Source organism: Salvelinus sp. IW2-2015, linkage group LG27 (genome assembly GCF_002910315.2).
Source record: "Salvelinus sp. IW2-2015 linkage group LG27, ASM291031v2, whole genome shotgun sequence".
NCBI classification, from domain to species: domain Eukaryota; kingdom Metazoa; phylum Chordata; class Actinopteri; order Salmoniformes; family Salmonidae; genus Salvelinus; species Salvelinus sp. IW2-2015.
Window position 1 is genome coordinate 3,781,672 of NC_036867.1, and position 14,205 is coordinate 3,795,876.

A 14,205-nucleotide genomic window follows, 5' to 3' on the forward strand; every position below is an offset into this window, starting at 1 on the left:
TTAGTGAGTGCATTCTGACATCACTTGCATAAAAAAACTCCCCCTGGGGCGATCATTAGAGATATTTGGAACTCACAGTGAAAAGGTTGTCTCGTGCTTAATTCCGACAGTTTCATTAAAAAGTGCTTGACGAAAATTTTGGGACAAATGTAAGCTGGAGATGGAGAAAAAAATGGAGGAAGCGAGTGGAGATAAAAAAAAAAATCTAACCCACGGCTGTGATATATTATTAATCAAGTTGAAATGATTTTGCATTGCAAAAAATATAAAAAATTGAAAAAGCCCACTGTGATTGTGTGATTGAGCTTAATTATATAGCCTCTTGCCAATTAGCTCATTAAACAAGCTAAACGCTTCCCTGTGACAATTTAATCTGAAATTCCCTGACGACGGTTGCTGTGTTTATCTCGACAGCAGCGGTGGCGTCACGCTGACATAATCATCACTTGTTTTGTAAACACGCCAACAAGTAACAGGCGGCTGCCATGGCGCCCGGCAGGCCCGACACTGGATAGTGTGGAGTTGTGGACGGACTGTCGCAGAGCGCTTGACTAGGCGTAGCATTACTGGATGCAGTGGATGTGCAAACGTGCAATGTCTCGTGTTCTCTCCGACTATTGAACTTGACCCTCTTCTTGCAGACATCGATATTTCACAATCTCCTTTTTGATTGGAACAGATTTTCAAATTGAATTGTACTGAATCTCCAAATTGAGGTGAATTCAGTTTACCCTCCACTCATGTATAGGAGCTGTCCCAAAAGTCTCATATCTCACTGGTTTCTTGGCTGTTTTTTATAATGTCATGTATAACCATTTATTTTGTTGCTTTGTTTGACATTTGCATTTGGCTGTTGCATTTATGTTGCTGCATTTTGTCCCCTCCCACTCCCAACCCATCTTCCTCCTACCCCCACCCCTCCTCCAATCAGGGAGCATGGAGTAACCATAGGGCAGCAAGCCCCCCCTCTTGGTCCCAGCAGGACCCCTCAGAGGGGGGGTGGGATGGCCCAAAAAACAGGCAGTTGCAGGAGGTGCCCGTCTGGAGCATGAGAGTGGTAAATGGAGCGCTCTTATGATGTCCATGTCCAACCCCCCCCCCTCCCCTTTCACTCAGTGGTTTAGCCCGGCCAGGTGGGACAGGTTAGGACATGACACAGCACATGGTGCCACCTGCGGAGAGTGAAGGCAAATCCATATGAACATTGTTTTTGCACCTCCTTTATGAATTGCGTTATTATTCTATAAATTAACATTGTTAGCATTTAGCGTTGTTAGCATCGCCGGACGACAGGAATCCCAATTCCAGGCTACCCCTGACCCCCCCCTGTCTGTCACCCCCACCGCAACCCTTTAGTCCTGACATTGTGACATGAATCCACTTTGACGCTAACGCGCACAACAAGCCTCTCTCGCACGCGCTCTGATGAGTTCATAAACTCCACTGTTATGTCGTCCTGTCTGAGCTGACAAGGTAAAGATAAAACTCCTTCACAACATGGCTCAATTATTATACTTCTATCACTGATCTGAGCGATGTATAGTCTCATATCAGTTAGCAATATACACACTTCATACCTCCCTCTCGTGCACGCTCTACTCTTTCCCTCTCTCTCCTTCCTCTATCCCTCTCTCCCCTTCCTCTATCCCTCTCTCTAGCTCTTTTCTCTTCCCTTCCTATTTCCCTCCTCGTTCCCCCTTTCCTCGTTCCCCCTCGCTCATTCCCTCACTCGTTCCTTGCTCTCTCTGTTTGATATTCTCTGCCCCACACACACACACCACACACAACACACACACACACACACACACACACACACACACACACACAACACACACACACACACACACACACACACCACACACACAACACACCACACACCACACACACACACACACACACCTCTCACCCTCCTGTCTTGCTCTCTCCTCGCTCTCTCCTCACACTTTCCTCTTGCTCCTGTCTTAATGTCTCTCTCCCCCCTCACTCTTTTATCCTGCCCTCTCTCTCCCACACAGGGACGTGGTTCGGGCTTCCCTGGAAGGCGGAGGCCCCGCGGGGCCAACCTATCGTGCGCGGGGCCGCGGACGCTCTCGAGGACTCAAAGCCGACACCACCCTCGCCATGACCCCTGGGTAGGAGCCTCACCCCCCCCCCCCCCTTTATCCCCCTCCACCGCCTCCCTCCCTCTCTCTCCCTCCACCGCCTCCCTCCCTCTCTCTGTCCTCCTCCTCCTCTGCATACATTAATAAAACAATGGCCTAATGGCTTAGCTTAGCCCAGAGAGTGCTCTCACTTAGCAAGAGGAACAGTACACTCAAGCACGGCATGAGGGTTGGTTGGTTGGTAGGGAGGGGTGGTGGGGAAGGAATGCTATTTTATAGCGGTGGGCAGGAACTGACATGTTCCCCCCCCCCCCACTAAAAACTGTGGGTGGTTGACGCAGAAAATGTGTTCAACATGCATTTAAAATACTATACATTGTGGGCACCTTTTAAGTAGAAATGTCAATTTCGTATGATTGTACGAGCTAGATAGTTGGATTAGATGGCACCTGCTTGTTGACCAGAGCCGCTAGGCAGCCTGCATGTTGACCACGCGGGCGGCATGGTAATCTGAAATGGAACCCTGCTCGCTGTTGTCCCTGTGGATGACATAATAATATATGACACACAGTCTGAGTGATAGCTGGTCACATGAGAACGTCTTTCATGTCCTAGACCTATAGATCAGGCCTAATACTGCGGAGATATTTCTACCTCAATTGAAAAATACTTTACTAGGCCAAACACTATTTAATTTTTTATCTCAACCTTTCAGATTTTAAAACAACAATCTTACCATCTGTTTAATTTCAATATTTTTTAAAATAATTGTTAAATCAACTCCTGCGCTGTGCCTGTCGATGTGACTGTGTCCTTGTGTGTTGTGTCCCGTACATGTCCGTGTGTGTCTCTCCAGGCAGCTTTGAGCAGCCGACATGTGAAAGAAGAGGAGGAGAATGCCATGCCACAACACTGTGGTCATTTTCTCAACTCAGACCACTTCACTCTGACAGGTCAGTACCAACACTGTGGTCATGTTCTCAACCACAGACCACTTCACTCTGACAGGGTCAGTACCAACACTGTGTCATGTCTCAACCCAGACCACTTCACTCTGACAGGTCGATACCAACACTGTGGTCATGTTCTCAACCACAACCACTTCACTCTGACAGGTCAGTACCAACACTGTGGTCATGTTCTCAACCTCAGACCACTTCACTCTGACAGGTCAGTTCCAACACTGTGGTCATGTTCTCAACCACAGACCACTTCACTCTGACAGTCAGTACCAACACTGTGGTCATGTTCTCAACCCAGACCACTTCACTCTGACAGGTCAGTAACAACACTGTGGTCATGTTCTCAACCTCAGACCACTTCACTCTGACAGGTCAGTACCAACACTGTGGTCATGTCTCAACCTCAGACCACTTCACTCTGACAGGTCAGTACCAACACTGTGGTCATGTTCTCAACCACAGACCACTTCACTCTGACAGGTCAGTAACAACTCTGTGGACATGTTCTCAACCACAGACCACTTCACTCTGACAGGTCAGTACCAACACTGTGGTCATGTTCTCAACCTCAGACCACTTCACTCTGACAGGTCAGTACCAACTCTGTGGTCATGTTCTCAACCACAGGCCACTTCAATCTGACAGGTCAGTACCATCATACATCACTGAAACGATAGAGTATTGACACTTTGTGCCGTCAAAGTCCCGGTCTGTGTGTGTTGCTTAAAGCTGTGTATTTCAACTCCCCTCGTGGTCTCTCTACTGTCAAATCCTTCTTGTCTTCCTTAGAAAAGGCTCTGTATAGCAGTAGTGACTGGTGACTTTAATAAGGAGGACAATAGGACTCTTCCTCCCTGGTCATGCCGCGTCTGTTGAATATGCCTAAAGCCTATTAAGTGTCTCACATAACCAAATACTGTACTGTACATTAGGGCTGTCCCGACTAAAAAAATCGTTGTCAACCGAGAGTCGTCCTGTTTTGACCAATTGATTGGTCGTAATGTTTAACCTTATTTTTCCATATATAGACAGACACACCCTGTGTTTGAATAAAATCAACTACATATGCACTGAGCTTGTCTGATGCTTTAAGCACACTGTTTGATTAAATAATTAAGATACACAAATGACTCAAGAAAGAGCCCGATGGTGACAGCTAGTACCTGTGACTGGCGCACATTGTCTCGCTCTTCTCCCTACTGCAGCTCAAAGGCAGCACAGCAAGTGTTTATTGACCTGTTCGTGCTGAAGCTGCAACATAATTGCAGTCATTTACTTTCTTGTTTCTGACTGAAAAGTTATCAAAATCTCTAATTTGTTTAGGACAAACATTCCCTATTCGCTCAACCCTTGCTCTCTTTACGTGAAACACTGGAGATTAAAAAAAGGCTGGTATAGGAGCAATTGTTGCTTGAGTATTATGTGTGCCAAAAGCCGTTACTGTTAGATTACAATAAAATATTGTTTCTGACAATTTGAAACAGTGTAAACAACACTAAATAATTGATTGCATTTCAAAGCATGTGCTCATATGCTGTTTGATGGCATGAACAAATGAATGATTGATTGATACAGTAGCCTACATATTGAAATATAGTCCTAACTAAGTTACAGTTATTAAGACTAAAAAGGATGCGCTCTTAGGCCTACAGCTCGATGGTGGTTACACAAGGCTACTATACAAAGCCTACTAATGATAACGACATTACTTATTATAATGACGATCATAATAATAATTATAACAATAAGAAAGAGATCAAGAAAAATGAGGGTATAGGAGCGAAAGCTAAATGCATATGTGTGACAAACCGGTGCGGTTAGATTACAATATCATTTTTCTGTCTGTTTGGAACAGTGTAAACAACACTAAATACATTATAATTAATACCAGTCTGTTCTAACGGGGGGAAAAGCCTTTATTACAGCATAGCAAAGATTAAAACCAGCTGAATCTGTGAAATTGCTTTGTCCAACATTTTGCTGTTGCATGAGGCTTGGTGCTCACGGAATCAGTAGGCTATTAAACAAACACTCAAACAAGCAACGTAAGCAAGATCTGTCTCATTTCTGTAGATATTTAAATATGGATGATTTATAAAGCCAGGCGCATTTAACAGTTAGGCTATTGATTATAAGACTTAATTAAGTTGGGGTTTCCCCTCTCCTCAATTTTCTTAAACAATTAGGCTTAAGCAAGGGCTGTTTCCTCGTCTGTGCTGCTGCTGCCTCCGCCGCATTGTTCTCATTCCCAATATGCTAGTAACTTTGCTATTATGCAGATAGCAACATAGGGAAAGGCGGCAATTCTACGGCGCACTGAAGATTGTTTCAGAACCTCGGACAGTGACCGTATCCAATATGGGAAAAAGCACATTTGTTATAAAATAATATTATATTTATTAGTGTTGCACCATAATATTTTTACATAATATAACCATACACAATGTTAATATCACGTGTCTTAGTGATGAACTGTGCCTTCCTCATGGCCTCCGCCAGGGATTAGTCCACTGAGACAGGCGTGAATCAGACACGTGTCTTGTGAAAAATAAAATGTATTAATTGTGACTGCTCGACTAAAGAAATCTCTGTCGACCAACAGCCTATCGACCAATAGACTAAATGGGGTCAGCCCTACTGTACATATTTGAATATGCATGCTGGTGAAAAAATACTACAGGTATTAGAGATTATGAAACATTACAAATGCATTTTGTATGATGATGCTATGATAATCTCTTGTCCTTGTTGGACAGGCTGTTTACTAGTCTCTTCTTGGCCTTGTTTTCTCTTCCAACTTTTTCCACTCATTTGCGTCTGGCCATTTTTGCACACACTCACACATGGACATGCATGCGCGCACTCACGCACATACACACCCCTGAGACACAGATGAATCCTGCTGTGAGGTAAGGCTCTTAAGAGATGCTGTGTCGTGGAAGATGAAAGTATCCCGAGTTACGCTGCTTGTTACTGCGGGAGCCGTATGTTTATGTACGTCGAGAAATTTAACTAGTATGTTTATGTATGTCGAGAAATTTAACTTTCTCTTGTTTTCTCTCCATTTTCTGTTAACCTGCTCTATTCCCCATTACTTATGCACTCTTTCCTTTTCCTTACACATCCTTTTCTCTCTATCCCCTGCTCCCTCTCCTGAACCTCCCACCTCTCCATCTTTCTCTCCCTTCCTCCTTCTTCCACTCTCTGTCTACTTCCCTTTTTTTCTCTATTCTCCCTTCCTCCCCCTCTCTCCCTTATACAGGACATGTGTGTGGTGTGTGGGAGTTTTGGCCAGGGGTCAGAGGGCAGGCTGCTGGCCTGTTCCCAGTGTGGCCAGTGTTACCACCCCTTCTGTGTCAACATCAAGGTGAACCCTTCTCTTTCCTATACCAGACCTACAGTATCTCTCAAAAGATAATCCGCAACCAATAATGTGTATGTATATATACACTGCATTGTTTTTCCTATATGCATTTAGCAAGACATGGGGCCCCTCCATTGATTTTGTTCTGCTTGAGGCACTCAGATGCAGTGGTGGGAAAAGTACCCAATTGTCATACTTGAGTAAAAGTATAGATACCTTTTTAATAGAAAGTTACTCAAGTAAAAGTCAGCCAGTAAAATACTACTTGAGTAAAAGTCTAGAAGTATTTGGTTTAAATATACTTAAGTATCAAAAGCAAATGTAATTGTCAAATTTATACTTAAGTATCAAAAGTAAACGTACAAGTATAAGGAGGGGCACCCACTCCAACACTCAGACATTATTTACAAAAGATGCATTTGTGTTTAGTGAGTCCACCAGGCCAGAGGCAGTAGGGATGGCCACGTGTTTTCTTGATAAGTGCATGAGTTTTACCATTTTCCTGTCCTGCTAAGCATTCAAAATGTAACGAGTACTTTTCGTTGTCAGGGAAATTGTATGTAAGACAAAGTACAATATTTTCTTTAGAAATGTAGTAAAGTCAAAGTTGCCAAAAAAATATAAATCGTAAAGTACAGATACACACAAGAAACGACTTAAGTAGTACTTTAAAGTACTTTACACCACTGCTCAGATGGCATAAGAACATGGCATAAGCCATGTCAAAATGTGTAGAATTGTAGGAAATTAGCTTTAAAACTAAAATGGTCTCTCAGCCCCATGGCGAAATGTGTAAAATTGCAGGAAACTAGATTTAAAACTATAACATCTTCTCTCCGCCCTGTGGCACAATTTGTAAAATTGCAGGAAATTAGCTTTAAAACAGCAACATTTTGTGTATGTGGCTACATGTATGCATAGTTTGGTTGTAGCGTAGTCGCCAGGGGATTCCCTACAGATTGTATTAGGCTCTGTGCCAACCTCCCCAAGCTGCTTTGAGCCAAGGTGTCAAATAAATACTGGGATGATTAACAGTTTTCACTTTAAGCACCTTGTGTGGATTCTATTGATGGATTTATCGCCATGCCAAGTCTTATCCCCGCAACACCACCCCCTCTGGCAAACAAATAAGGGCCTAAGACAGTTTCCTTTGATATAGTGTTAAGTTTTTTACAAATATCACCTCAAGCAGTCGCCACTCCAAGCCGGCTTGCCTACAATTGTCATATTCCATTCTAGTTGGAACAAAGCCTCTAAAATAAAATAGTATGTACAGAAGTTTTACTTTTATGAAAGTCATATGCATGCTGCCCTTATGACTATTCTGGCTCAGTGTATTCAGTGAATTGGCCCCTAAATATAGAATGTACCCACCCCCCTTTTAATCTCTCCCACTGAAAAAAAAGCACTCACTCAATAATGGGAGCCTATCAGACACGCACACACACTCACACACACGCACAGGTTTTCTTCATCACGCCTGCCTCTGCCAGCCAATCGCACCCATCCCAGCTAACACAGTGATTAAACCGATTGATGTTAGCAGCACCGCGGCGCACTGGCGGAAGCTAATGGACAGGAATGATGGAGACGGCATTATTGATGGCCCCCGGTAGCTAGCGAAACGGCTAATTGCCCTTGGTAGCCAAGTGCGCTCAGCAGCACTTAGTGTGACTGTACATTTCACTCACGGCTATACACATTGGCTGCTTGGTTGTAATTTTTATTTATTTTTATTACAAGGCTAGTAAAAGAGAGATGTACCTGTTATTGACAACATGGTGAGAATAAGTCTCTTTTTTGGCATCCGTTTCGGGTCTGCCAGATCCAATGGAATTGGTGGCCTACTGGCACAAAGTGGTGTTTATAAGTAAGCCCATGATACATTTAGGAGTAGTCGGGTAATGATATTGGGTAACTGTTTACTATGCAATCTCTAAATACCTCACCCAGATTTGAGTACTGAAATCAAAAAACATTTTAAATGGAGGTAATCTGGGTGGCTAAACTATGCAAGTGGAAATCCACCAACGTCAGCTTGTTATGGTATTTGTTGTCTGGCTTTCAGCACATAATGGGTGAGGGAGGAGGGTCTTTCTCTCAATTGGTTTGATCCTCCCTCCCCATCCATGGTTTATTGGCTAATAAATACTTGTGCATCCCTTTGACAAATAGCTCAGCAATGACCTTTAACCTGGAAGATGTGCTGCTGGGAACTAGAGATGTGATTATTCCCCTACTAAATATAGAACATACAGCCATTAGTCAATATGCTCCATTGAAATGGACCTTAAAGGGGATTCCTATCCCTGCTCTGCCCCTTTAATACCTCTCTAACCTTTTCCCCCTGTGCCACCAGATCACCCGGGTGGTGCTGAGTAAAGGCTGGCGCTGTCTGGAGTGCACGGTGTGCGAGGCGTGCGGCCAGGCCAGCGACCCAGGCCGCCTGCTGCTGTGTGACAACTGTGACATCAGCTACCACACCTACTGCCTGGACCCGCCCCTGCAGACGGTGCCCAAGGGCAGCTGGAAGTGCAAGTGGTGTGTATATGTCGTGACTGCTGCCAATCACGGAGCACAGCACAGCCAATCAAAGCATCAGAGCTTGTCTGGCTGCACCAATGATGCTGTCAAATGTTTTTAGAATGAAGATGATTTGTGTTTGTTTGTCTCTATTCTTTCCCTTAGTATCTCATCTCTCTATCTCTATAATGTCTCTTCTCATCCATGCGTCTCGCTCTCTGCGTCTTTCTCGCTCTCTGCGTCTTTCTCGCTCTCTGCGTCTTTCTCGCTCTCTGCGTCTTTCTCGCTCTCTGCGTCTTTCTCGCTCTCTGCGTCTTTCTCGCTCTCTGCGTCTTTCTCGCTCTCTCTGCTTCTCTCTCTCTCTCTGCTTCTCGCTCTCTCTGCGTCTCGCTCTCTCTGCGTCTCGCTCTCTCTGCGTCTCGCTCTCTCTGCTTCTCGCTCTCTCTGCGTCTCGCTCTCTCTGCGTCTCTCGCTCTCTCTACGTCTCTCTCACTCTCTCTGAGATATATATGAAAAGGTTGGGGCTTAAGCTGCATCCCTGTCTCACCCCCCGGCCCTGTGGAAAGAAATGTGTTTGTTCTGCTAATTTTAACCACACACTTGTTTGTGTACATGGATTTTATAATGTCGTATTTTTTCCCCCAACACTAGTTTCCATCCATTTGTATAGCCAAATTGAGTCAAACTTTTTTTAAATCAACAAAGCATGAGAAAACTTTGCCTTTGGTTTGTTTGTCAATTGGGGTGTGCAGGTTGAATATGTGGTCTGTCTTATGGTAATTTGGTAAAAAGCCAATTTGACATTTGTTCAGTACTTTGTTTTCACTGAGGAAATGTACTAGTCTACTGTTAATGATAATGCAGAGGCTATTCCCAAGGTTGCTGTTGACGCATATCCCACGGTAGTTATTGGGGTCAAATTTGTCTCCACTTTTGTGGATTGGGGTGATCAGTCCTTAGTTCCAAATATTGGGGAAGATGCCAGAGCTAAGGATGATGTTTAAGTATAGCGAATTGTAATTTGTTGTCTATATATTTTATCATTTCATTTAGGATACCATCAACCCCACAGGCCTTTTTGGGTTGGAGGGTTTGTATTTTTGTCCTGTAGTTCATTCAATGTAATTGGAGAATCCAGTGGGTTCTGGTAGTCTTCAATAGTTTATTGTAAGATTTGTATTTGATCATGTATATGTTTTTGGTGTTTGTTCTTTGTTATAGAGCCAAAAGATTAGAGAAGTGGTTTATCCATCGCCATTTTGGATAGATAATGCTTCGTGTTGCTGTTTGTTTAGTGTTTTCCAATTTTCCCAGAAGTGGTTAGATTATATGGATTCTTCAATTATATTGAGCTGATTTCTGACGTGCTGTTCCTTCTTTTTCGTAGTGTATTTCTGTATTGTTTTAGTGATTCACCGTAGTGAAGGCGTAGCCTCAAGGTTTCTGGGTCTCTATGTTTTTGGTTGTTGGATAGGTTTTTCAATTTCTTTCTTAGGTTTTTGCATTCTTCATCAAACCATTTGTCATTGTTTTTAGGTTGTCTGCTAGAAATGTTTAGATTTGATAGGGAAGCTGAGAGGTCAAATATACTGTTTAGGTTGTCTACTGACAAGTTTACACATTCACTATTACAGTGAAACATTTTGTCCAGGAAGTTGTCTAAAAGTGTTTGACTTTGTTGTTGCCAAATAGTTTTTTCACACTACTTTCCTTCCATCTATAGCATGTCTTAATATGATTCAGTTCCTTTGGCTATAATTCCTCATGATTGAGCATAGCTCAGTTCAAGTAGAGTGTTATTTTGCTGTGGGTTGAGGTCAGTGATGAAGTAGTATACAGTACTACTGCCAAGAGATGAGCTATAGGTGTACCTTCTATAGGAGTCCCGTCGAAGCCTGCCATTGACTATGTACATACCCAGTGTCTGACATAGTTGCAAGAGTTGTGACACGTTTTTTTTGGTTATGTTGTCGTAGTTGTCTATGGAGGCATATGGGGGAGGGAATGCTGTCACCTCCAGGTACAGTTGAAGTCGGAAGTTTACATACACCTTAGCCAAATACATTTATACTCAGTTTTTCACAATCCTTGACATTTAATCCTAGTAAAAATTCTCTGTCTTAGGTCAGTTAAGATAACCACTGTATTTTAAGAATGTGAAATGTCAGAATAATAGTTGAGAGCATGATTTATTTCAGCTTTTATTTCTTTCATCACATTCCCAGAGGGTCAGAAGTTTACATACACTCAATTAGTATTTGGTAGCATTGCCTTTAAATTGTTTGACTTGGCCAAACATTTTGGGTAGCAAGCCTCTCACAATAAGTTGGGTGAATTTTGGCCCATTCCTCCTGACAGAGCTGATGTAACTGAGTCCAGGTTTGAAGGCCTCCTTGCTCGCAGACGCTTTTTCAGTTCTGCCCACAAATCTTCTATAGGATTGAGGTCAGGGCTTTGTGATGGCCACTCCAATACCTTGACTTTGTTGTCCTTAAGCTATTTTGCCACAACTTTGGAAGTATGCTTGGGGTCATTGTCCATTTGGAAGACCCATTTTCTACCAAGCTTTAACTTCCTGACTGATGTCTTGAGATGTTGCTTCAATATATCCACATAATTTTCCTGCCTCATGATGCCATCTATTTTGAGAAGTGCACCAGTCCCTCCAGCAGCAAAGTGCACCAGTCCCTCCTGCAGCAAAGCACCCCCACAACATGATGCTGCCATCCCCCGTGCCTCATGGTTGGGATGGTGTTTTTCGGCTTGCAAGCCTCCCCCTTTTTCCTCCAAACATAACGATGGTCATTATGGCCAAACAGTTCTATTTTTGCTTCATCAGACCAAAGGACATTTCTCCAAAAGGTACGATCTTTGTCTCCATGTACAGTTGCAAACCGAAGTCTGGCTTTTTTATGGCGGTTTTGGAGCAGTGGCTTCTTCCTTGCTAAGCGGCATTTCAGGTTATGTCGATATAGGAATCGTTTTACTGTGGATATAGATACTTTGTACCTGTTTCCTCCAGCATCTTCACAAGGTCCTTTGCTGTTGTTCTGGGATTGATTTGCACTTTACACACCAAAGTACATTCATCTCTAGGAGACAGAATGTGTCTACTTCCTGAGCGGTATGACGGCGCCCTTGTCCCATGGTGTTTATACTTGCGTACTATTGTTTGTATAGCTGAAGGTGGTACCTTCAGGCTTTCGGAAATTGCTCCCAAGGATGAACCAGACTTGTGGAGATCTAAAAAAAAATATTCTGGGGTCTTGGCTGATTTCGTTTGATTTTCCCATGATGTCAAGCAAAGAGGCACTGAGTTTGAAGGTAGGCCTTGAAATACATCCACAGGTACACCTCCAAATGACTCAAATGATATCAATTAGCCTATCGGAAGCTTCTAAAGCCATGACATTATTTTCTAGAATTTTCCAAGCTGTTTAAAGGCACAGTCAACTTAGTGTATGTAAACTTCTGACCCCCTGAAATTGTGATACAGTGAATTATAAGTGAAATAATCTTTCTGTAAACAATTGTTGGAATGATTACTTGTGTAGATGTCCTAACCGACTTGCCAAAACTATAGTTTGTTAACTTCTCTAGGATATGTGGGACGCTAACGTAAACTAGAGGGCAAGTCTCCTTTATACCATGTTTCTTTTAAATCAAATCTAATTTTATTTGTCACATACACATGGTTAGCAGATGTTAATGCGAGTGTAGCGAAATGCTTGTGCTTCTAGTTCCGACAATGCAGTAATAACCAACAAGTAATCTAACCTAACAATTACACAACTACTACCTTATACACACAAGTGTAAAGAGATAAAGAATATGTACATAAAGATATATGAATGAGTGATGGTACACTCTTTCAGGTTGACATTGTCTGTATTTCCAATTTCTTTGATGAAGTCTGGGTTCCTGCTCTTTAGGCCAAAGGCAGATGACCTCAGACCTTGTATATTCCAGGATGAGATTGTAAAAGCTTTGTGTTCCATAGTGTCTAGTGGTGTTTTTGTGTGGTTTAGGCCTGAACCATCACAGTAGGTGTGAGCAGAGCATCTGTTATGTACATCTTAGGTAGCAGGATGGGGCTTGGGCAGGTGTAATAGTGGGCTTGGGCCTGTTGCGCTGCTCACGGCCTGGGCATATGTCCTGCTGTCATGTTGAGGTCCGTGCCGCAGTGGCGGGGGACATGGGGTGGGCAGAAGGGACATAGGTCTGATATGGGTTGGCCTTTATAGGGTGTGGCCAGGTTTTGCTTGGGGTGGTCTTGTCTGGTTGGGGTGTGGCTGGTAATGCTGTGGTCTGGGTGTAGGTCCTCTTGTGTGTTCTCTCGATGCAGGTCCTTCAGGAGGGGTCTTGCAGGTCTGGGAGGATGTCTCGCTGGTCTGGGCAGGGTGTCCGATGCTCCTGTGTGAGGTTCTGGGGCTACGGTTGAGGGTGACGTCCTTCAGGGTCCTGGCAAAAGTTGGGATTGGTGCCTTGTAGAGGTGGACCTGGTCATAAAGGCTGTTCAAGTTGAGGGTGGGGTGGTGGGCCAGGTAGACATTTAGGTTTTGAGGCACAGTCTCGCAAAATGCTTTTATTCACCCGCTGTATGGTGGCAGGGTGTAAGTATTTTCGTGTGAGCAGGGTAGAGATGACCACTTGTGCATTGGGGAAAGTGAAAGAAGCTTTTCACTTTCCACAAGCACTCCCTTGTGCTGCGGCCACCCTTTCCTGCTGGGTCCTCAGGTAATTTGTGCCTGTGTGAATTGTGATGTGGCTGGGGACCCTAGTATATCCTCTGACAACAGCTCCAGGGCATGCCTAGTGTTTGGGCACCAGAGTTTAGCCACTTTGTCTCTCTCTCTCTCTCCGCGTCTCGCTCTCTCTCTGCGTCTCGCTCTCATATATTCTCGCCAACTATCTACACTCCCACCACTGAACATCAACATTATTTTCTCTCTCTTTCTCCCTCTCTCTGTCACACGTTGTTGATCTGTATCAGAGCTTTAGCAGCTGTTTTCAGCCGTGATAGGGAGGGATTTCCCCCATATTAGGCGTAACATCAGTCCCTAATCCCCAGTCAAACAACACTCTGTTGACACTGCAGCGAGACTCATTCATTCAGGACTTTCCTTGGAGCCCCGCCAGTGACATATATTTATTTTTAGGGCAGCTCTTTTCAAGGTGGATGATCCATACACACACACACACACTTCTTAAGTGTGTGTGGTATATATCAGATAGCGTAACTGTAGTGGGTTAT

The 14,205-nt window shown here is 43.7% G+C and overlaps 2 protein-coding genes across 4 annotated transcripts in view; both read left to right on the plus strand.

Moving 5' to 3' along the window:
* The window catches only part of LOC111953859 (histone-lysine N-methyltransferase 2D-like), a 127,963-nt gene extending 122,393 nt beyond the window's left edge, over nucleotides 1-5,570 (plus strand). The window contains exons 15-17 of the mRNA XM_070435669.1: nucleotides 2,016-2,132; nucleotides 2,959-3,055; nucleotides 5,530-5,570. Coding sequence (XP_070291770.1) covers nucleotides 2,016-2,132; nucleotides 2,959-3,055; nucleotides 5,530-5,570 — 255 coding nt within the window. The remainder of the gene's footprint in view (nucleotides 1-2,015; nucleotides 2,133-2,958; nucleotides 3,056-5,529) is intronic.
* Nucleotides 5,571-5,942: 372 nt separating this feature from the next.
* LOC111953302 (histone-lysine N-methyltransferase 2C) overlaps nucleotides 5,943-14,205 on the plus strand; it is a 50,675-nt gene continuing 42,412 nt past the window's right edge. For all 3 annotated transcript variants that reach the window (XM_023972495.2, XM_023972496.2, XM_023972497.2), the window contains exons 1-2: nucleotides 5,943-6,431; nucleotides 8,788-8,969. In XM_023972495.2, the coding sequence (XP_023828263.1) occupies nucleotides 6,330-6,431; nucleotides 8,788-8,969 (284 nt within the window). In that variant the 5' untranslated portion in view covers nucleotides 5,943-6,329. The remainder of the gene's footprint in view (nucleotides 6,432-8,787; nucleotides 8,970-14,205) is intronic.